The sequence below is a fragment of the Scleropages formosus genome, chromosome 7 (assembly GCF_900964775.1).
Source record: "Scleropages formosus chromosome 7, fSclFor1.1, whole genome shotgun sequence".
NCBI lineage: Eukaryota > Metazoa > Chordata > Actinopteri > Osteoglossiformes > Osteoglossidae > Scleropages > Scleropages formosus.
The window spans coordinates 2327768-2350789 of NC_041812.1; the positions used below are offsets into that span (position 1 = coordinate 2327768).

The window sequence follows — 23022 nt, forward strand, 5'->3', positions numbered from 1 at the left end:
GGTCATCTGAGAAAAGTCATGCCATCGCAAGGCGCTGGCAACCCTTTGCATTCCGCAGAGTTTGCTGCCGAGCTTTGATACGGCCCACTGTCGTACGCATACCGTATGCCCAAGTGGGCAAAGAAGGGTCCCGGTCGCCACACGGCACCATTTTCCTTTCCTCTCATTAAACCGAATGCATGTTTTCTGTTAAACACCAGTCCCCCAGCTCTGTCGCTATTCACAGCAGTGCTGCCGTGTGTGTGTCTGTGGAGGGGGGGTTCTGGCTGTCTCCTCTGATCCCGATAAAAGGGGGCTTCTGGCCTGTGTGTTGGACACGTTTATCGGTACTGAGCACCACAACCCCCTCCATCCTCGCTTCCCGCTCGGCAGCGGGACAACAGCGAAATTACATTAATGCCTCCTTCCATAATCCCAGCTCAGGTGTGTCCATGCTGGGCGTTAAATATGGAGCCGCACAGCTGGTTGAATGCATAGTGCTACCATTCCTCTCACTGTTATTTTCCTAATCCTTCGACATGTCAAGTGAAACGTAGATTAGCTTATGTAGCGAAGAACTCATTTGTGTGTGATGCTCAGATGCCGTTTTGCTGCGATGTCTCCGCTTAGTGACCTCTGACAGCGATGCGGACGGAGGCGAGGCACCAACTAAACTGTTCACTTGTCTCTCTTTGACCCATGCTTCTTGTTATTCTGTACATTATCTTTGGAAAAGATAAATGAGGTAAGCATATACTTTTGGCTATTTATGAGTTGTAGCCGTGGCAGAATTCTAGTCCGTACGTTATAGTCAGTGATGCAGCTCAGTAGGCGGTCTCCTGTAGCTTTGCTCAATGTCCTTCGTTATTTTTTCTTCAAGGAATGTGAATGTATTTAAGAATGTTTTGTGGAAAGATGACCAGAATACACACTATAGGTCAAGTGAGAAAATTGTGTTTCTCCCTGTCGAGTGTCCCTGAACGAGTGTTACGGTGACTTTTATCCTCCCTTTCCTTCACAAAACAGACATTTAGAAGAATAAAAATTCAAAGGAAAACTTTTTTTTTTTAATTAAAAAATTACTGTATCTCAGCAGTTGAATGCTGAAGGTTTATGAAATTCGCCAACAAGGAAAAATAATGCTTCTGTTCTCCAGTCCTTGGATGAATGAGCTTCACTTTGACCATTTGGATGATTTAGATCCCAACATTTCATCATTAAAGTTGACAGAACTGTGCGGTAAATCAAACTTGCTTAATTGTAAAAAAAGGGCTAAAGAGATGCCTTTCCTTGCTTTTTCCCTCTTGGCTTTGCTAACTGTCATGTACTTTAGCTCCTAAATTCAGTGTACTTTCTAGGTGATTTGTCTGAATTGCACCAAAAAGGAGGCCTTTTAGGACTGTCACATTTTAACGTTTATTTATATTTATGTATTCTGTGTTTTATGGTGCATTTTGGGATGGTATCTCCCTTAATTGGAGGTTAGAGACCCTCTCAAAATGTATTAATAATTATGCTCGCCCCTGAAAATTAATTAATTGATGAGCCACAAAGTGTGCCGTTCCATCTTGCTTTGGGTACGTCTTGGCAAGCGTGTCTACTTTGCCAACGCCGACGCCTTTCCCGCAGCCCGGGAAATGTTGCGGGAAATATTAAAGCGCCTGCTGAAATCTGGAAGCCTTTGCGTCGCGTTTTTACCCTGATAGCTGATAACTAATGGAATTTCTGTTTTTGAATTAAAGTTGTCAGAGTGAGAGCTGAAATGTTTTTACCTTTATTCCTTTGGACGGCAGAGATGCGAACAGTTTCAGCAAAATAAAACATGTTTGAGTACTTTGCTCCTCTCTCAACAGCAGGACGTGACCATCCTGTCTTCTCCTGTGCGAGCCGTCTGTCCCTGGTCGTTGTGACCAGAATTTCCATCTCTTGTGCTTCACGCAGTCTCGCTGGTAGTGTGTAACAGCTGCACTGTTGCTCCCGTCGGTGAACGGATTTGCGTGCAAGTTTCCATTATATTGTCTTTGTCATTGTTCAGCACAACAGTGACAATTTGTACGAAATCGCAGGCTGTCATTATTCCCCAGCGTGACGCTCAATTTTACTCGGACCTCAGCAGCACCTAGGAATTGTGTCTGAGCTCCGTGCTCGTTTCCCCGGAGAGCAGTCACATTCGCAGCGTAAAGCGTGCAAAGCAACGGAGGTTTCACTGGTGTGTCCCACGCTCTGGCTTTAACTGGTGTAATGAAGTGCCTGATGAAGGTGCTCTTTGAGTCTGGGCTCTACGTCAGTTACGCCGCTTCACGTCAGCCTTCCCGCAGGCCGTGGAAAACGAGGCTGCGCCAATGCAGGGGTTCGAGGGCCGTGCGCGACGTTTTGGCACCCCCGAATTCCCCATGTCCCTGTGCACCGGCCTCGCTCTTCCCGTAGCGGCACTCCATTGCACTGCATTACCCTGCACGCCCTGTGGACGTGGACTGTCGTCTGGTTCAGAATAAGTAATGTCAGCAGAGCAGGTGAAAGCCCCCAAGCTCCCTTTCAGCTGTTTCCCTTCAAGTTTCTTCTGTGGCGGCTCAAAGTCTGCCTTGCGTATTAATATTTATATTTCGTATTCACATTCAGCATCTTAAAGCAATGCAAATGCAACAAAATTTCAGCACACCAAAGTCGTGTAATAATCTGATTGTCACTATGTGCGCATAGACTTTGGCAGTAGAATTTACGTCACGCGGCAAGTTTTAGATTTTTACTCCTCAAGATCGGTTTTGTTTAGCTGCACCTAAGGGTCGCTGTTTTCTCAAAGTCGGCGTAAATCACATTTGAAAATTCTTACAGTTAAAGGAATTATATGCTTCTGTTTTCAGAATTAATCACTTTAGTCTAGAAATAAATTGCAATCAAAGTGAATTGCTTGTTACTAATATGGTTTTGAATGCTGCATTATTTATGGGAATTTCACTTAAGAATTCTGTTTTCTGTGTTTCTGAGTTTCTTTCCTTCTGTTTTCCTCTTGGTTCTGCCTGTTTAAATGTAAGATGTGTCTTTTTTTCTGTGGTACACTGGAACTCCATCCTACTGCTTACTTTGTACGTCCCTGTCAAGTGCTATATGTTTGGTGCCAAAAGTTGCCACTTTGAAATAAGTTTAATAGCACAGGACTTTGTGTGACTTTCACTTTGCGAGTACAGCTGTCTAATACCCAATATAAAGTCTGTTATTTAAAAAAATACTAAAGTAAAACTATTTTTCCAGAAATTTTCTATGATAAAAGTTTAGAAAAGGTTAAAAAAAAAAAAAAAAAAACAATCAATTAAGTCAATTCAAGTTTCTTTCATTCAGATTAAGCTTTCTAATGTTCTGAAGCACTCACATTGTTAACAGCTTTAGTGTACAGATTTAACTTCTGGAAAATATAATGTATGTATCTTTTCAGTAAATTCAGTTATTTAAATCAATTCTGGAAATAAATTAAAGAAGGGCCACAGTATTATTATTATTAACCATCACGTAGCTTATGCTTTAGCTCAGGGCAAATTCCAGTGTTAGGTTTGTGTGCTAAACTACTTACAGTTAGTTTCTACCTTCATTCTGCGTATCCAGCACTGGGTATCCAGCATGGTTTGTGCTGAACACAAAGGAACTGAGTTGTCGGTTAAGGTGGGACGATACTCAACAATAAACTCTGATTGCCTAAGAAAAAACACTGACCAATGAAATCCATAGGATTGTCAGATGACAGTGAGGAGGAGGAGTTACCGAATTTTGCCGAAGAAGTGATATGATTTTAAAGAGAAACAGTTAAAACATTAGATGCCAAAAAATCAAGAGTGACAAGAAGAGGGTGACATGCAAGAAAGTAGAAATACTTTTTTCTTTGCAAATATACTCATCGTTAAAAAGCACTGGTGCCAAAAATTACTCTAAAAGTACAATTTCTTGGGAAGTTACCTGAAGAACAAGTAATGGAATAAACGTAACTCACTGGTATCTACCGCTGCTCATACCATCTGAGATACAAGTAGAGTTAGGAGGGTTTAGTGCAACATAATGCATTTTATCCTTAAGGATCTCTCTACGTAACTCGGTAGTTTTTTGGCTGTTTTTCATATTGATTTGTCTCTCTGTTAAAATATTTTAATAAGTAATATTTAGTGTCCACCGTAATGTGTTGGACAGAAATATGTGAGGTGATTTTAGTCTTGTAAGTAGTAAGTGTGAGGTGTAGTCAAAGCGTGCCTTGCAGGTGCTGCGAACTTGTACCTATGTCATGTCCTGCCCTGTCCTGCTCTGTCCTGTCCTGTCACTCCCAGGACTGTATGTATTGGTGGGATATCGCCAGCACAGTTTCCCCCTTTGTCCTTCCAGTTCCATGCCACTCCGCGGGACGACGGCTGCGGTGTCGCCAAACTGGGCACGTGTCACTTTTTCCGAGAACGCATTCTCCGCGCGCACTAACTCTCCAATGTGCATCGAAGCTCTTTTAAGCATCTCCCCCCACCGGCGCAAACGTGTTTGAAGAGCGCGCCGTCCGCATTCAGCGTACGCCCTTCAACGTTCCCACCGTGCGGTTCGCGAGGCCTCGGCCCCTGTGCGAGCGCGCAGCCAGCGGTGTCTTTATTTCTAGAGCCGGTGATTCGGACACCTTTTAGCTTGCATATGAAAACCTTATTCCTGACCTTATCCCATTGTCTCAGAAGAAAGGTCTCCAGCTCCTTAGTCCATCTAAGTTAATAGACTTGGCTGCAGAGCTGCTGTAGGCCTGTGCTTCCCTCGTGATGGTTAATTATGTTGTGTTAAATTCCACCACTTGTCCATTGTTCAAAGTTGCAAAGAGTGGAGAAAACAGCAGTTTTTATTTTGATGGACGCCGAAACTTCTCCCCACCCCCCCTCGCCAGTACAGCGCTGCCTTTTGACATAGTCAGGTCTGCCAGTCGTCATTAGTGATGTTTTATGAAATATTTATTTATTTGTTCTGGAATTAATTTCATGTCAAGCCTTTGTTTGATGAAAAGACGTGACTTAAATCTAAGATGGATAAGTCACCGGAGACGTGTTCTCATGGCTACTCGGACTCATTTGCCGAGAAGCTCTCAAAGACGTTGTTTTGATTTGGGGATGTGGTTTCCATAGCAAAGCATCACTCATTTATAGGCGCGTTCAGATGTATTTCCTTAACTGACAGATGCCAGCATGTGGGGACTCTTGTACTGTGACCCAGCAAAAACAGTGATCCCGCGGCTAAAATTTATTTTCATAATTCTTTGTAATTGTACTCTGATCGAGATCAGAACGGCAAAGTCATGGGCGCGCACGCAATTAATAATTCATGAGTGTCGGCGGACTGAGTTGTTTTGATCTGCCAGGAGTGGACTGGTGTTTTCCTTGAGCCCCTGTCCTTCAAACAGAGCGGCTGTGGCTCTCGCTGGCAGATCTGCGGCACGCCGAGTCCTGCTCGGGGCCAGCTGGAGTGCGACGCTGCCTGCCGGAGCCCTAATGGGCTCTCTGCCTGACATGACTCCAAGGGAACCGCTCTCTCCCGCTTTTCATGTCTAATAATGATGTGGACATACATCGCCCCCCCCCCCCCCCCCCCACCTTTTTTTTTTTCTCCGAAAGAACGTTTCCATTTTTTTAACTGAGAAGGCTTGTGTCTTTTAACAGAGTTGTCATGCGAGAGAGTGACGAACGACATGCCGTTTCATGTCCCTGCTCTGTCTGTCTCATCTTCTCGTTTCAGAGTTTTTTTGAAGGGCAGTCTGCTCCGTGGGACTCGGCGAAGAAGGACGAGAACAGAATGAAGAACCGATACGGGAACATCATCGCATGTGTGTAAACACCACGCATTTGCTCTGTTTCGAGCTTGTTCCTAGATAATGTAGCAGTAAAAAAGTCAGTAATATCTTTGTTATTGTGCTAGACTCATTCACAGTCGTTTGTTTTATAGCAATTTTTGTTATTGTTTGTAATGTATAGATATTACTAATGATAACAGTAAAATCTGTAGTTTGGTTTTATGGGATAAAAAACATTGACTCCTTTTTTTGTGTAAAACACTTACCCAGTATGAGGAAAGGTGGCCAGTGGGCAGCTGGGTGAGTCAGAAATTACCGTTTAATGCCACTAGTGACCAGTGAGATTTAAAGCGATATGATTGTCTCTGTTGTATTTGGAAAACAAGGTGAGATTGCGGGAAAAAAGGAACAGATAGCTTTATGCGAAGCTAAGTTTATAACCTCTATCAAATGTGGAGCTTTATAGTCAAGGAAGAAATATATTGGCGAAATGTAATCAGAAGAGCAGCTTTGTTTGTGAAATGACTATCCCTCCTACATCTCTGCTCAAATAGCCACACAAGCATCTCTCTAGTATCAGGTTTCAGTTGACTGGTTTTTATGAACAACCAATTTCACAGCCATCTAGCGAGCAGGCAGGTTGCGGTAGCTGCCACATGTATTTATATGAATGTATTTATGTCCTGTAAATTCCAGTGCTCGTGCGTTGAGTCGCTTCCGTGCTACAGGAGGACAGGTATGAAGGTGAAGGTTTCTCCCTCTGATGACCCACCTCTTGTGTCCCTCGCGCTGCCTCTGGTGTCCTCCCCCCGGGCCACTTTACTCACTCTGTGCTTCTCTCTTTCGCTCCGTGACCCCCCTCTTCCCTCTGTCCTTTTTTCCAGATGATCATTCCCGCGTCAGACTCCAGCCCTTGGAGGGGGAGCAAGGTTCGGATTACATCAATGCAAATTACATTGATGTAAGTACATGCGCTGGCCAGCGATTCAACACAAAGGTCAGGATGTGCGGTATCTCTGCGGGGCTGGTGGCGGGAAGCGGCCGGGGCACTTTGCGCTGCCTTCTCGCTGATGGAGAACAGCCCCGCTCCGGTCAGGGTCATGAAGGGATGGGTGTGAGGGGACTAAATGGGAGAGGGCAGGCGAAGGCTGAACAGGATGGATTGGGAAGGAGAACGGAGGGGGAGAGGATGACAGCGAAGGAGTGGATAGTGGTGTATTAAATTGAAAAGGGAGTTGGAAGCAGGTCTCAGCCCTGTCTCAACAGCTACCCTTGTCACCATGCACAGTAGCAACCGCACTTTCCTAGAGGTATTTAATATTTTGTGTAGCATCTGTAGCTCTGTGATCAAGTGCGACACAAAAGCGTTTGAACGGAGTTTGTCCAACAATCAAGTGATATAAGACAGTACAGATACTGTATATACATACAAAAGTAGCCCAGCAGTGTGTGAATAATGGTGAACCCAAGCGAGAGAGAGTCGGGTGCAAAGCCTTCACCGGCACTCATGCCATTGATTCCGTTTGGCTCTACACACCACACCCGTTTCTCTGGTATTGTCTTTAGGACGTGGTTCCGTGGTGAGAGCCCTGGACACCAGCCGCGTTTCCACCTTTGGCATTGTGTCCTCTCGCTGCTATTCCCTTTGCCGCGTTGCATTTAGTTTGGCCTGCTGTTTTCCGTTTGGGACCACTCCCCCTCCCACCCCCTCAGGCTGCTCCAGGTTTATACATACACACACACACACACACGCACACACACACACACACACACACGCACGCAAAGGTGCCGGGCCCACGCCATGTTTCCCCACGTAATGTCCTGATTTGCAGCCCCACGGTGCTGACAGACTTTAGAGACGCCTTCAAAGGGATGTGTGTAAATTCATAATGCAGGTGGGACACCTCGCAAATGCAAGGCCTTTAATTATTTACACATCCGCCTTTCAGTGTATGGCACATTATGTTCCAAGTGCTTCATAAAAGATTCCCACAAAGGCAGACCCCATTATTAGACAAGAATATATGCATATTAAAGAGGATTCTGATTGAATATGGCTTAATCTGTGCTGCCTGCTTCTTTTGAGAAGTACTTAGAAGCCATGCTGACTGATTAATGACTTTTTGCTTTGCAGAAACCTTTTTTAATCCATAATCTCCAGGCCTGTCTAAATTAATAAACCCTTGTATACAGAGCGAGCATACAATATTTATCAAACCACCCAAACATTCACTTTTAAACAAAATAAATATTCTCTTTAAAACATGGGACAGTAATATGTATGTATGAAAACAAGTTGCCGTTATTTCGTGGTAGAAATAGTCACCTTTTTTCAGAGGCTGCTGTTGAAGTTCAACCCTTAATGCATAGATAAGTGGCTGCTTTGGATCTCGATGGCGAGACGGCTGTCACCGGTTCTTCTCAGTGCTTTTGCCCGCACAGGATGTCCGTTCCACACCAAGCAAACAGCACATATCTAATGATTGCCACCCGCCGTCAGGACGGCGTAATGATGGCGTCCGCATGACTTCCGGATTCTTCTACGGTGGCTAATACCACGTGCTCGTGCACGGCCCCGATGCCTCCCAGGGTAAAGAAAGGGTTCCTTTGAGCGCACGTGTACAAAAGAGAGTAGCTGCTGAGCGATCCATCGGTCCTGTGGCTTTGCAGTGAGGAAGGACCCTGCGGCCTGTGGGTTTCGGGAGCCTCTTGCTCCTTTCAGAGGGACTCGGAGGTGCTAATTACTGCGGAACGCAGGCATCTTTAAAGTGGAACTTATTTCACAGGTCTAATAATAATGATTTGTATTTTTTATTATCTAGAAAAAGATTCTGTTTGCTGGAGTTGTGTCCCTTTTCATCAATTCTTTCATGATTCACTCTGAAGAATATTTTGAAAAACCATTTAATCACTTTATGTGAAGTATAAACGTTCCTTTTGCCACTGATGTTGTTTTATCAGCTAGACAAAGGCAGTAATAGTTTGTGGGTGAAATATGAAACGAAGGCACCGCGTTTCGTGGATTCTCTTATCGCGGCCAGCCTACGCGAGTGACACGAGGAAAGGCGTTCTGCGTTGCAGCAAAGACCTTGGCCATCTCTCTGTGCGCGACCCAGTTTGTTCAACGTTCATAGGATGTTAGGATGTTTCCAGTTCTAATGTGGCAGAAGATGCCGTCAGAATTCACATTCACCCACAAATACATTACGCCTCTGCATTGCTTGAAAGAATAAACAAATCTCTATGTGGTCCAAGCAGATAAAGAAGTCATTAAAAGAGAGCATAATTCAACAGCTGAAATAACCCAGAGGATCACAGAGGGGGAAGTATCCTTTGTGCTCGTCCTTTTATTTCAGTTTGGAAACATTAATTACAGTCAAATTAAATTGAATATGGTCGAGATAGGAGACGGGCAAGCCGAGGGAGACAATCAGGTCCACGCCAGGATGGGAATTGCAGTTAATTCGCAATGTTTTCTTGCTGCATGCGTATCTCTCGTGAGAATACAAGAGATTGAACAAATGAAATTTGAAGGGATTAGAATAATCCTGGGGAGAGTAAACCTATTGCGGAGATAAGTGCCTCAGTCAGTACCGGAGGAGTTTAAACTTCCGTGTGTGTGTGTGTGCGCGCGCGCGCATGCATGTGTTACACTATCGCATGTAAAAATATGTTTGTGGCTATTGCATTATGTTTGGGACACTTACTGGGTGTCCCTGACGAAATTGTACTTTCCGCCTTACAACAGATGACCTGCGAAGCGTTAACTCCAGGCAGTTTTTTCTCCAATCACATGGCTGTTTCATTTGTTGTGCCACTAGCTCAACACTGGCATTTTTAAAAATGTAAAAATTTATTGTCTTATTTACCGAGTCTGCGTTGCAATCTCACCGTGTACCCAAGTTTCACACGCCCGCAATCAGCGGTTTATTTGCGAAAGTATGAGTTAGATTTGAAAACCTTTGCTTAATTTTTAATTATCGTACCGTTTTTTGATTGCAGGGCTACCACCGGCCAAACCATTACATTGCCACTCAAGGTAAGTGACCTCTTAATGTCTGCCCCCCCCCCCTCCTCGTTACACTTGAGCTGCCGCACAGAAACACGCACATTTTTCAACGGCGTGCACTTAACACGTTTGTGGCCGTGTTCTCACGTTGTCGGGTCACCCGGCAAAAAGCTCGTGAGCCATTTCGCAGGCTGCTGTCGACACGAGAGCTTGGAACGGATGTGCAAGTTCAGCAGAGCTCTGGGCGTGCCCCTCGGCAACCCCCCACCCTCAGGAAATCGTGCACACACACACACACGTCCAGGCCACTTTGTGCTGAAGTGTTAGAACAATTAATCAACCCCGCGAGCGAGCCAGGGTGGGGAATAATAAATAAATGGATTAGCCGGGGCGGACTGGCGCGTTTCGTTTCCCTGTTAATCTCACAGACAGATGCTTACGCGAGGAGCACTTTCCGAAGCCCCAGAGGTTAAGTCTGATTGATAGTTAATTGTTATGAAATTCTTAGCGGCTCCCTTCTACACGTCAGGACACCACGCGCAAAGGTAATTCAGCTCGGCTAAAAAAGAGGCAAATGTAATCAGGCCCTAATAGACTCTCAATCTGGTTTAGTGGAGCTGGGAGTTGCATAATCGTTTCTTTATTAAAGCAGCCTGCCTTCCTCCGTGCTCACATTTAGGCATCGACTAGCATAACAAGCAGGTGGGGTGGGATGGGGTGGTGGGGGATCTCTCCTGCATCTGGTCCAGTTCTAGGCAAAGTTGGGCCCTGTTTCACGTGGGTGCGGGCCGCGGTGCTCCCGAGCGCTCCGAGCTGTCGAGAGCTGACATCCATCTCGCCGTTAACCCACCTGAAATCCCAAATCATCCAGGCTCTGTTTTGAAAATAACTTTGAGGGGCTAAATTCCCAGGCGGCCAACCAAAGAGGCAGCGGAGCTGGCGGGAGCGCGTCCGAGTTGCAGCACCTGTGTTGTAGGTTCACTAGTAGTAGTCTCGAGTTAAAAGTTGCTCAGAAGGATGTTACACGTCTCTTCCTCCAAGTGTCTCCTTCCACATGCTCTGGGAGTTTTATACTTTGATTGTTGATTGTTGCTGACAAGAACTCTCGGTGATTCTGGGATGCTTCGCTCGCCACTAACTAAACTGCCGGATCCTCATATTACCACCTACATTACGCCGTCTGTACCAGCCTCTTAATACATTGGTACATCCTCATAGGTACAGCTGAAATGGGAGAAACACGTGCCAGAAAACCCAAGTGACTCAAGTGAGAATCACAGTGACATGCCCCTCGTAGGCTCTCGTTCACTGGCCGACCGGGCAGTGCCGCAGAAGGGGATGTGGCGGGGGGGAGTGCAGGCCACCAGAACAGCTGTCCCTCTGTAAAAGCCTCATTAGCATGCTCTGCGTAGATGTCATCCAACGGGCCATTTAGCCATCGCAGCTTATCTCCATTTCATCCCACACTAACAGCGGTCTGAGGACACGCTTGTGGGCCGCGCAGATATATTAGTCCCTGAAATATGCAAAGTCTCATCATTACAGAAAATTGAAAATGTTGTTTGGGGCCCAAAGCACTGAAGCGGTTGGGAAAGTGGGAGGACTTTGTGAGCGGGAATGAGGAGGGAGTGTTGGAAACGTTCAACGCCATAGACACCGCTCCCATTTTTGTGAGCGCTGACCGTCACCGCGTTCCCCTGTAGGGCACGAGATTTCAAACTCGCCTCGAAGAACGTGATCCGAAGAGGGTTGGGCTCTACGTAATATGACACGAGTGTTCGAAATCATGGAATATTTATGCAAGGGGGTGTTGGGGTGGACTGGGGCTCCTTGGAGAGCAATGTTTGCCGACGCGGTCTTGACGAATTGTTTCAGCTGTCACACTGTGCTCCCAGAGAGAGAGAGCGGTCCGCTTCCATAGATGGACCGCAGCTGCCCGGGACATCTGTGACTTCTGGGAGGTGTTTCCCTCTGTAGAGCCCATTGTACTGTGGAGAGAGGGTCCGCGCTCTAGCTAACGGCTCCTCTGATGCTCCCCTACCCCCGTGTCACGCGTGCCTCCCCATTATGAATATAGTTCCATTGTGTAACTGATGGCTTCTTTCTAAATTATCTTAAAACTACCCATTTATACCTTTTTTCTTTTTTTAACCTTTTTATTACTGTATATGTTTAGCTGACGCTTTTCTCCAAAGAGTTATGTTAGGTTTGTTCACCTAGGTACTTACAATGATTCACCCATTTATACAGCGGAGTGATGTTTTTACTGGAGCAGTTCAGGGTAACTGCCTTGTTCTTGGGTGCCACAAGCAGGAAAAGAGATTCGATCCCTGGTCTTTGAATTGCAAGACAAGACAATGGTTCTAATCACAATGCAACCAGATGCTGTTCAGCCCACATATCCACCTAAGGGTACGACGGCAGGGGACTCGTGAAACTTGAACCAGTAACCTGGTTCCTACGCTAACCGATGTTACCAGCATGTGGTTTGTAGCTGGGCGACATCAACACTCTTAATGCTTATGTTCTAAGGCCTCTGCAGAGCACCGCCGTGGCCTGGAAAATGGTTTATAAGACACCGTCGTGTAAAGAGTGTGCCGTGGATGGGACAGTGAGGTTTGGAAGACAAATTTTGGAGAGCGCTTTTCTTTGTACGCTGGGAGTTGTCACCGCAGGTGAACCGAGGGGAGGGCTTTGACAGATGGGCTCAAATCGGGGGGAAACCGGCAGCTGGCCGAAGGCGCCGTCGCGAGCCGAGCGCCTCTTCGCAAGGGCCCGCGAGCGTCCGCGGCGGCGTGGGTCACACAAGGGTTCGTGCGGGGAGAGATGCGGAGGAGCCCGCTCCTGCTGCTCCGCATGTAATTTGCTGTTGCTCAGGCTAATGTGCGCTAGCGCTTGGGGGGTGCGAGCGGGGGAGATTTGCATACACTAATTATTTTGTCAGAAGAAATTCTTGCATTCTGCTGTTGATTAAAAATAGTACTAATTTTATTTAATTAAACTTATAATTGAATTCCTGTCATTGCACCTTTATTGCTTATTGTAATATCAGATGTGGGGCCAAGTTTACTCAAGGTAAATTACAATGTATGCATATACTGTGGGTTGCATATTTATTTTTCGCTAATGTACTTGTTTGGCTGAAGTTGCTGCACTTGTTTTCTGATTAAGTCATTAAGCATTTGCTATGCGAACATTTAACAAAGCAGATTTACAAGCTCACAATGATTTGAAGCACTTTGTTTAATGCATTTAGTGCCTCTAGTGACTGTTTCCTTATTGACAGCACAGCCTTTCCAATGGCAACGTGGAGACGGAACACAGTCCCCGTGCAGCGAATGGGGTCTGCATTTTAACCACATTTGAAGTATAAATGAAAGTCCTCCTCAAAAAAAATTAAGGACCAACCAGCGAGGCACCGGCTGAAGGCCATATGCTGTAGCTCCGGTTTAGATCACCTTTGGAAGACGCCACAGTTCACGGATCCCCATTATCTGGTCCCGGTTTGCTTTTATCGCCGGATAATGAAATTAGCCATTTCTTTACTTATGGGGAGAAAAATCCAGTTTGTGTCAGTCCATTCCAAGTTCATCCCAACATCACTGTAAATCATGTCTAATGCCATAAGGAAAAAGTTGTTCAACACATTAAATTAGAATGAATAACAAGAACGCGGTTTTACTTTTCGACGGTCGGTTCCCAGCAAACAATTAAAAAAATAATTTCTTTCGATTGTGTCCACAAAGCTTTTTCTAATAGCGCGTGCGTCAGCAAACCTTTTTCATTTGCACCCGTGTCTGCAGAGCTTTTTTAGCATTTTGTTTAGTGTGCATTTGGAACAGAGGTAAGAACAATTAATTTTCTTTTCATTTCGCGCAAATGAGAGGAGAATTGCAGAGCGCCACTGAGCGCACGAGTACACAGTGCCCACAGTGCGGTGCGTCTCACAGATCCGCTGAGGGCAATTTTCAAATGGTCTCAGTTTAGCGTCGCCGGCCAGGACCCGATATCTCAGACCGAACAAATGGAAATCCGTACCAATGAACGATAAGCGGCATTAATAATTTAAGACCCGATAAGCGAAAAATTGGATATCGGGAGATGGAATAATGAAGGATAAGTGCATATTTTTTCCACATGTCTTTTCATTCTTTCCTTCTTTATCACTTTCTCTCCCTTGCCAAAGGACCCATGCAGGAGACAGTGATTGACTTCTGGAGAATGGTGTGGCAGGAGAATACAGCTACCATTGTCATGGTCACTAACCTGGTGGAGGTGGGAAGGGTAAGTCCAGCTCATGAACGAAGGAACGACACAGATCCAGATGCTGACAGCGTCACCCGGTGTCTGTAACTGAGTAGCACCTGCTTCTGTCCTCCCTGGAGAAGAGCATCACTGAGTTTTCCCACCCTGAGTGGAGACAGTACTATCATACACGCATTGCGGTCGAAAAAATGACAACGAATCTTCATTTTGGACCCTCTTAGTTCAGTGAATCTATTTTTAGCACAGGCATTATCCTGTAGTAGTAAGCCTGTCTTTGACTGCGTGATTGTGTTTGGAAAGCCAAGCCTGTACATCCCCTCGACCTATTCAGGGCCTCCACCCCACAGCACAACACTGCTGTCTGGAAAATTCAGGGTATCTCTTGGTCGCTCTCAGCTGCCCTGCAGTGTGGTCACCCAGTGCGGCAGCCAAAGAGGGGCAGCAAAGCCGTTCCGCTGCATCACAGTAGGTCATACATTTGGCCTCTTGGACTATGAAGAGGCCCTGCTTGTCTAGATACTGATGGATTCTTAACGTCCCTTTCACCGGGCTCCTGAGAAGCGGCAGATCAGTGCAAAGGCGCGCACACACCGCGCACACACACACACACACACACACACACACACACCCAAAAGCAGAAATAAATCGTCCGAAGTGGGATGATGTATGTAGGTCGTAATCCAAGGAGTTCATTGCCTGAACGGCTGGCCGATCACGCTGATCAAATAGCATAATGGGCCCCAGTTAATTTAATTCCCCAGGAAACCCAAGATTCCTCATCCTCATCAGGGATTAGACTTCCAGAGTGTCAGAACGGGACCTGAGACTCTTGGATGTGTCACTGGGATCCAGAAATCTAATTTTGCTGCTAATTAGTGAAGACGCCTCTGAAGAAGTGCTTGTTATTAGGGCAGCACCGCTTTCATCTCATACGTTTTTACCTTCAAATTAGCTTTTCCATGCCTTTTTTTTTAGGGGTTTTGTCATTTTTAAAGACTTCAAGCTCTATTTAGCTACCTGTTAAAACGTTATTCACCTATAAATAATATACATACACACTTTTTTCCTCTTTTTTTTTTTATGAAAATGGAAAATAATCCTCGAGACACTCATACATCTTCGCACGTTTCACCCCCCCAGTTCCTTTAATTGGCAAATCACCACACTGTAAAGGTTTAAGCCTTCAGTGTTGCTGTGTGGGATCTTTCCCCCGCTGTACGTCTGACTGATAATATGGGCAGATCGTTCAAGCCTCTTAAGGGAATGCCTTTCTGGCCCTAATGGGATTTTTAAGCCCTCGTCTTACTACTAGATGGGAAGAAAAGAACTGGTCTGCGGAGATGCAGAATCGTTTACAACTTATTAATGTGAAAATGAGACTGTAAATTTGAGAATTGCCTTAGCATCTCTAAGGTAGAAATCTATTTATAGGGATTTCATGGAGCAAAAACCAATATTGAATGAAGTATACGTGGACTTGAAGAACATATTTCAAAATGCAGTCTGTAGCTAGAAGGAGAGAAAATGGAAAGAAGGAAGCTGCTTTATATTTGAAACTGGGGGAAAAATATGTATAACATAGGTTTGGGAAGAGTCCATTTCTCCTTTCTGAGATTCTAATGTGGTTCCATATCTCAGAGACTGGAGACTTCAAGTATATTATACAGTAGTTTGAAAATAAAAATTACAACGAAAAGACCATGATACTCTAATGGCGGGATGCAGCCTTGCCTCTTATTTCTGATAGTTGAAGTTGTGCTCACAATAGTTAATTTCCAAGAAGTTCCTTTAGTATTTTGGATAATATCTCATTTGGCATTTGTGCAACTTGTGATCTTCCTACCATTTATATTAGCAAAGTAACAGCTCCATTTGATAAAACAAATGTTTTTTTCTTTTTTTTTGGCATGGTGTAAAGAAACTAGTGGCTCATGTACTCCAGTTTAGGGCTGTATGTTATATGTTGTAAGTCGAACAGTAAGCAGAGTACTTCACCACGCTGACATGCGACATGCTGCATTTTGCTTAGAACCTTTCTAGGACTGAGCCTCTGCAATTCATTAGAGCCGTTTATTTACAGCAGAGCCTACGACAAGTGTTTCACACTTGACAGGAAGCATCAGGTGTTTGTCTTAAGGAGATTTGTCATACTTGAAGGAAGCGGGTCTCTACCACGAAATGTTTCGTCAAGCCAGGAGTGGTTGGATGTTGGCGAGAGATGTACCTGTGGTTCTTAGACGTCCAAAATCCTGATGTTTTCCACCTTGCAGGTGAAGTGCTGCAAGTATTGGCCTGATGACACGGAGATCTACAGAGACATGAAGGTGACTCTCATTGAGACGCAGCTGCTGTCCGAGTACGTCATCCGGACCTTTGCCGTGGAAAAGGTAAGGATGCGGCCTGCATCCCATCCAGTGACTCAAAAAAAAAACCCTCGCAGGAGTTCTCCCATCGACCATAGTCTTGGGTGTCGAGTCAAGGCCGTCAAAGCCTAGAGATACAAGAGATGGGGCAGCATCAGGATTAGTGGCCTTGCAACCTCAAGACTGAGGGTTCAAGTCCCAGTGGCCCCCCGTAATAGACTTTATCAAAGTTCAAAACAACATAATAAACCAGGAAAAACTAAATTAATTCTCAGCACAACCAAAAATGGCAAATGGCACGTAGAGTGAGGAAAGAACAGAATATGGAGCTATTAAAATATGACTAGTAGAAACGCCGGAGGAGTAACGATGCAGTTGAAAGGTTATGTGCTAAAACTGCGTATGAGCAAGAGCAGGGCTTCATCTATGCTTCCTGTACAGCAAAGGGGTGGATATCACATTTATCTGGAGCATTATGCTGTCTGTCCTAATCAGCCTTACTTGAATTCTCATCGCAGACAGAGGTGTTGTGGTGTTTATGTTTATAAATATGTATCATGTTTGTGCTCATCTCTGCTAATAAGTCAATTGAAAAGGAAAGATTAGCCCACTATAACATAATGAAACAACACGCAAACATCTCTGATGCTGTTCTTCTAGTAAGTGTCTGAGAGAGTGATCTTCACTAACAGGGACAGGTTGTCTGCTTTGACCGCTGAGCCTCGGTTCCCTTCTACTCTACTGTAATTTTACACGTTAACGTGTGTTTCCATGCAGCATTGCATTCGTATTTGTTTCCCCCGTCACCCTACGCTAAGGACGGTTTTCCCAGTCCATGTTGCTTTTCCAGCCTAAGGTATTACCTAACCCATATTTACAGAAATCTTTCACTGGGGCTTCTGTCTGGAACTCAGTATTGAACTTAACTTGAGTAGGCGATTGAGGTCTTCGGAATTTCTCTAAGCCCCCCCCCCGGAGCACTGCCTCGCTCTTTGTTGTCTTTCCCTTTAAAACATTAATCATGGCCTCTCCAGTGAGGCATAAGTAAATTGTCATCTGCCCTGCGGTTGAGATGCGTGGTGGGTGGAGATGGCTATGGTCCTCTCGCGCTTACCGATCGCCGTGATACCTATGTTCGGCCAAGCACCTGCAGAGCTGCGGATGGAGTTGGACAAATAGTGCACACACCTAGTGCAGATACCTACAGGATGAACTTTAAAAGGGCATCAGTACGTGTGACGTTTGCACAGTATGTATACACAGTATGGTAATGCAGGTGATGAACTCACACACACATTGACTGAAGCCACTTGTCCCAAGAGGGGTCGCAGCAAACCGGAGCCTAACCCGGCAATACAGGGCGTAAGGCTGGAGGGGGAGGGGACACACCCAAGACGGGATGCCAGTCTGTCACAAGGCACCCCAAGCGGGACTCGAACCCCAGACAGTGGGGGGACATATAGTGGTCTCCTGCAAATGTGATGTCAACCAATGAATCCTGAGGCCCCATGAGTGAAAATAAGTAGGAGACTTATGGCATGAACACCGGAGGGGGTGTGTGCCTGTGTTTGCTCCTGCCGACTTGGCTCTGTATTAGCCATCGGGTTACGGACATTGAGTTGCTGGTCAAAAAATACCATTAAATCCCTATTTAACGCCCCCGGGGGCATTACATTTTCCAGAAGGGGGGCGTTTATTACAGGTAATATGGTAGTGAAATTGATCATCATTTCTCTCCCTAAAAAGTTAATGTTTGACGTGTTCACATAGTTATTAATGTGTTTGTGGATTGTTTCATGTTACGGACTACGGAAGAGAATGGGATTTAAAACTTGGTACCAGTAAGTTTTTTTTCATTCTTTTCTGATTACTCAAAAAAAATAAATACCAGGTATTTTCAAAATGCTTGGGGTGCCTTGCGACGGACTGGCGTCCCGTCCTGGGTGTGTCCCCTCCCCCTCTGACCTTACGCCCTGTGTTGCCGGGTTGGCTCCGGTTCCCCGCGACCCCGTATGGGACAAGCGGTTCAGAAAATGTGTGTGTGTGTGTCTGTGTTTGGGTGGGGGCGTTAATTAGGATGGGGGCGATAAATAGGGAATTTACAGTAATGTGTTTTTTTTTTTCTTTTTTTTTTTTAATTTAAAATAATCACAACAAAATGCTAACAGTGGACCAAGCGCTGTGCTGCCTAGTTCAAGTGAATTGGTTCCCCCTTCTGGAGCTCTGTCCGTTGTTCTGCAGAGAGGAGCCCATGAGATCCGGGAGATCCGGCAGTTCCACTTCACCGGCTGGCCGGATCACGGCGTGCCGTACCACGCCACGGGGCTGCTGGGCTTTGTGAGGAGGGTAAAGGCGAAAACTCCGGCCAGCGCGGGTCCCATGGTGATTCACTGCAGGTGAGCGGTCGTCACTCCCGAGACAATTCCACTCTTCTGTAGGGTGACGCCGTTGTGCTCAGTGTGATACCTCTGCGTTGAATGAACTGAGTTTTCCTGCATTTGTAATAATAGTTTATATCCCACACTTTGCTCTTTCTCCCTCAGCGCTGGGGCAGGCCGGACCGGCTGCTTCATTGTGATTGACATTATGTTGGACATGGCGGAACGAGAGGGTGTAGTGGACATCTACAACTGCGTGCGAGAGCTGCGCTCCAGGAGGGTGAACATGGTTCAGACGGAGGTAGTGGCCCATGCATATCGCCCCAGTTACCAGACAACACGACTCAGAAGGAGACTATAAAAAAATCATAATGATATGTTTGAGGGGGGACATGAAAGCAGTTAAAAAGAGATTTGGCTACCTAAAGTACATCCTCAGTCTGGTCCCCCAGTCATTCAAGATCATTTAACCATTTAGCCAGAGGCTCTGTCTTTAAATGACTGCTGAGTACTACTTAAATCAATATGCCGTGACTTGAGAGGTGTTTGTTCTCAATTTTTTACAAGTACACCCATTAATCTGCGTTCTGTCAAAAGTGTCCCCGATTATTTGCGTGATTATTAGAGGTGCCTTCAAAAGCAAAAGAGCAAGAAAGAAAGAAAAAGCGAAGTAATTACATTCTGGGGCGTGTACGTTCTAGTGGCCTCTGACAGCTTTATGCCGCCATTGTGTCACGAGGCGCTGCAGTTGTGCACGGGAACCATCTGGGAGCTATAGTGTCAATGAATGCATCATTTCACAGCAATTTCTTTTAAATCACAAGCACCATTGCATTTAATGGCTAAATGTTTCATAGATTTGGGCTGAAGCAGGCCCGGATAGCAGGAGACCAAATGTTGCTCTGAATTATTTTCTGGAGATTCAGTGACCTTCTGAGCGCCGTTCCCCTTGAAGACGTTTCCTTTTGCTCGGCGCAGCCTGTTTGCCTGCAGGTGCTTTGTTAACCTTTGTTTATTCGTCCCTGTTAATTGGAGCCAGATAATTCGTGGCGTTCCGGTTTTGTATCTGCCCTCAGTTGTGAACTATGACTTTTCATAATCACCTTGGGATAGGCAAAGTGCTACGGGTGGTCATTCCACTTGACGGGAGAGCATTACGTTGGCACTCTGCGGTCAAGGGGTATCGCTGAAATCTCCTGTTTTTATTTATGAATTGACAGAATTGAGGTCTACCCCTGAGTCCTCGATCGTCTCCGACTGAGATATTAGTGAAAAGTGACAGGGGAAGGTCTTCTCGAAATGTCACTTCATAAATTATTTACATCAAGCCACCCGCCTTGTTAGATTACTTGTATCTGGGAATGTAAAGTCAACATAATGTCGCTTTCACAAGAGACAGCAACCTTTTAATGACTGTTGAGTATAACTAGCTCGTATCGCATAACAATGGTGCCCTGATATTGAGAGCATCATGTGCTCGGTCACCGGTCATCTTTTCTTTTTTGGGTGAAAACATGACCTTGGTTTTAAATCCAGGTTTCTGCACCATGTCAGTCTCCAGCGTCCGGTCTGAACAACTTAAAACTTCTAGAGTTGTCTTTCTTTGGTCTCCGTGCCACTGTTTCAGTCCATCAGGGGTTAAGGGTTCAGTCGAAACGACAAAACATAAATTAGTCTGAAATTAGTGGCTGTAATTTAGAGCCGTTTTGCCGATTGCCACATAGTTGAGATGCACCGGTGTTTCAGCGAGCAGTAAGGATCAGCGTTCTCAGTGGACGTGAGAGTCACCGTGGGCAGGTTAGGGGCGCAGCCCTCAACTACGTGTGCTCGTCAGCAAGCCGTGGACTTAATGGATGTTAAAGTGTTCCCCGATTGCTACCCCACTCTTAGGAGCAGTATGTCTTCATCCACGACGCCATCCTCGAGGCCTGCCTCTGCGGAGACACCACCATTCCTGCCAGCCAGCTGCGCTCAGTCTACTACGACATGAACCGCTTGGACCCCCAGACCAACTCCAGCCAGATCAAAGAGGAGTTCCGAGTAAGCGCTTCTCTACCACTTTTTTCTGCCGGGAAACACCGCGGAAAAGCGCAGATGTGCTGCTTACGGCCATGTCGCGCTTCCGGAAATTAGCGACGTCTGCATTTTTCTACGAAGCGGAAAATTCCCTTGTTGCCTTGTGTGTTGCTCTTGATCGACGCACTGATGTGCACCTGGGTGCAGCGTTGAGTCTTCCTTAGAGCCTTTCTTCAGACCCTGCAAAAGAGTTTTTGTGACTTGCTTCCTCTTCCTTGCATGTTTACCCATGTGGCCCAGTGTGGATCTTAAAGGTCTGTGTGTGCGCTCCTCTCAACCAGACGCTGAACATGGTGACCCCCACTCTGCGGGTGGAGGACTGCAGCATCGCCCTGTTACCCAGGAACCATGAGAAAAACCGCTGTATGGACGTGCTGCCACCCGACCGTTGCCTGCCCTTTCTCATCACCATTGACGGCGAGAGCAGCAACTACATCAATGCAGCGCTCATGGACGTAGGTGGCGCAGGACACATCTCCGGAGAGAGGGGGGTTTCGTGGGCACGGTCCTCCCTGCGTGTCGAACGGAGTATTCCGGAACTGCTTCTGCTGCCTTTTAGCTGTGGAACACAATTCTTCACAGTGCCTGGCAGAATAAACAAATGTTTACCGGTACTTTCGAGCACAAGGACGCAAGACGTAGCTCCTCATTAAACAGTAAATCACTGTACATCACATTGCAGCACATTTGCATAGCATACACCTTCATTTAAAGTGCCTTGCTCAGGCTGTAATTTTGCTCATTTGTGCAGCAAGGCAGCTACCGCAAAACATAGTAATTCTACTGGCAGGACATGTCAGAAAGCAGGCAAACGTGTGTTTCCTAGCTGCGCGAAGGAGTGTTCCCCCTGGGACTACCTGTTTCTACAGACAATAAATAATATTCCGTATATTTTTAGTATTAGGAACGTTAAGTCGTCCACATCCTGAAGACTTCAGTCTGTTAAAAAGGTTTCAAGTGGTCTGCGGGTTATTAGTCATTCACAGTAAGTCTGTAGCTCTTTTCCAATGAAATGAAGGCTATCCGGTTCTTCCATGAAGGAGTCCAAGTACATTATGTGATTACGTGTTGGTTTATAAATGGCTCGTCTCTTTTACCGTTAGCCGTCAGCATTTTTGTGAGAATTTCAGTCTAAGCTAAAGCCCATGCAGTACGACATAGGTGTTTGTTTCCCTTCGTGGTAATCTTACCGTAATTGCAGTATGTATTGATTTGAAGCTATTCAAAAATAGATTACAGTGACATACAAAAACGGAACCCATATTTAGGTGATTTTGCTGAAATTTTTCTGTTATTCATAATGCTCTGTGGTTGTCTTTTGTGTAATAAGGAAGTAGTTTGTATACACTCTTAATATTCATGTAAATATTTAAAGAGCCATCCGTCCATCAGTGTAAATATCCATGTCAGTGAGATCAGTATCTGCTTGACACCCCTGAAGTTTCTCAGCATTTTTTCTTCATGCTTGTAAACGTTATATGTTTTGTTTTTTTCTTACAGAGTTATAAGCAACCATCCGCGTTCATAGTTACCCAGCATCCATTGCCAAACACAGTGAAAGACTTCTGGAGGCTGGTGTTAGACTACCACTGTACATCCATCGTTATGCTAAATGATGTGGATCCAGCCCAGGTAAGCATGGACGATGGACTTAGCAGACACTAACTGTGTGTGTGTGGAAAAATGTGTTGCAGGAGAAAGACTGTAAGCTCTGAAAGAAGCGGCAGCCCTTGCTCCAGGAAAAGGCTGCTGGGTCGCTGAAGTACGAGGAAAGGACATTGTGTACAGTAACTCGGTGGACGAAGACAGTATTTCCAGTGTGTGTTTGGATAAAGGACAGTGAAGAATTTACTCCAGACAAAGGACACTGGCAAGAGGCTCCAGGGGTGTGGAGTGTGTGAAATAAACGAAAAGAACTCCAGGAAAAGGACTTTGTTTAACTGTAGGGCGAACACCCGGAGAGGAACTCCAGCATTTTAACGCCGTGTGAATTTCACTCTGGAATTAGTACAGTGTGCGAAATGAACTCTGCGATGTGTACTCTGTGCAACGTGAACTTGAGGATATGGACAGCGTGTGAAACAGACTCGAGTAAAGGTAGGATCTGTGTGAAGTGGGCTGTGGAAGCTGCTGCCCGCAGCCCTGTCAAAATACCTGGGG

General features: G+C 45.7%; 1 protein-coding gene across 7 annotated transcripts in view; it reads left to right on the forward strand.

Moving 5' to 3' along the window:
* The window catches only part of LOC108928010 (receptor-type tyrosine-protein phosphatase mu), a 154451-nt gene that overhangs the window by 126513 nt on the left and 4916 nt on the right, over positions 1–23022 (forward strand). For all 7 annotated transcript variants that reach the window (XM_018741734.2, XM_018741737.2, XM_018741735.2 and 4 more), the window contains 10 exons: positions 5716–5803; positions 6655–6731; positions 9773–9809; positions 13966–14063; positions 16316–16432; positions 18650–18804; positions 18952–19087; positions 20677–20826; positions 21144–21317; positions 22363–22494. In XM_018741734.2, coding sequence (XP_018597250.1) covers positions 5716–5803; positions 6655–6731; positions 9773–9809; positions 13966–14063; positions 16316–16432; positions 18650–18804; positions 18952–19087; positions 20677–20826; positions 21144–21317; positions 22363–22494 — 1164 coding nt within the window. The remainder of the gene's footprint in view (positions 1–5715; positions 5804–6654; positions 6732–9772; positions 9810–13965; positions 14064–16315; positions 16433–18649; positions 18805–18951; positions 19088–20676; positions 20827–21143; positions 21318–22362; positions 22495–23022) is intronic.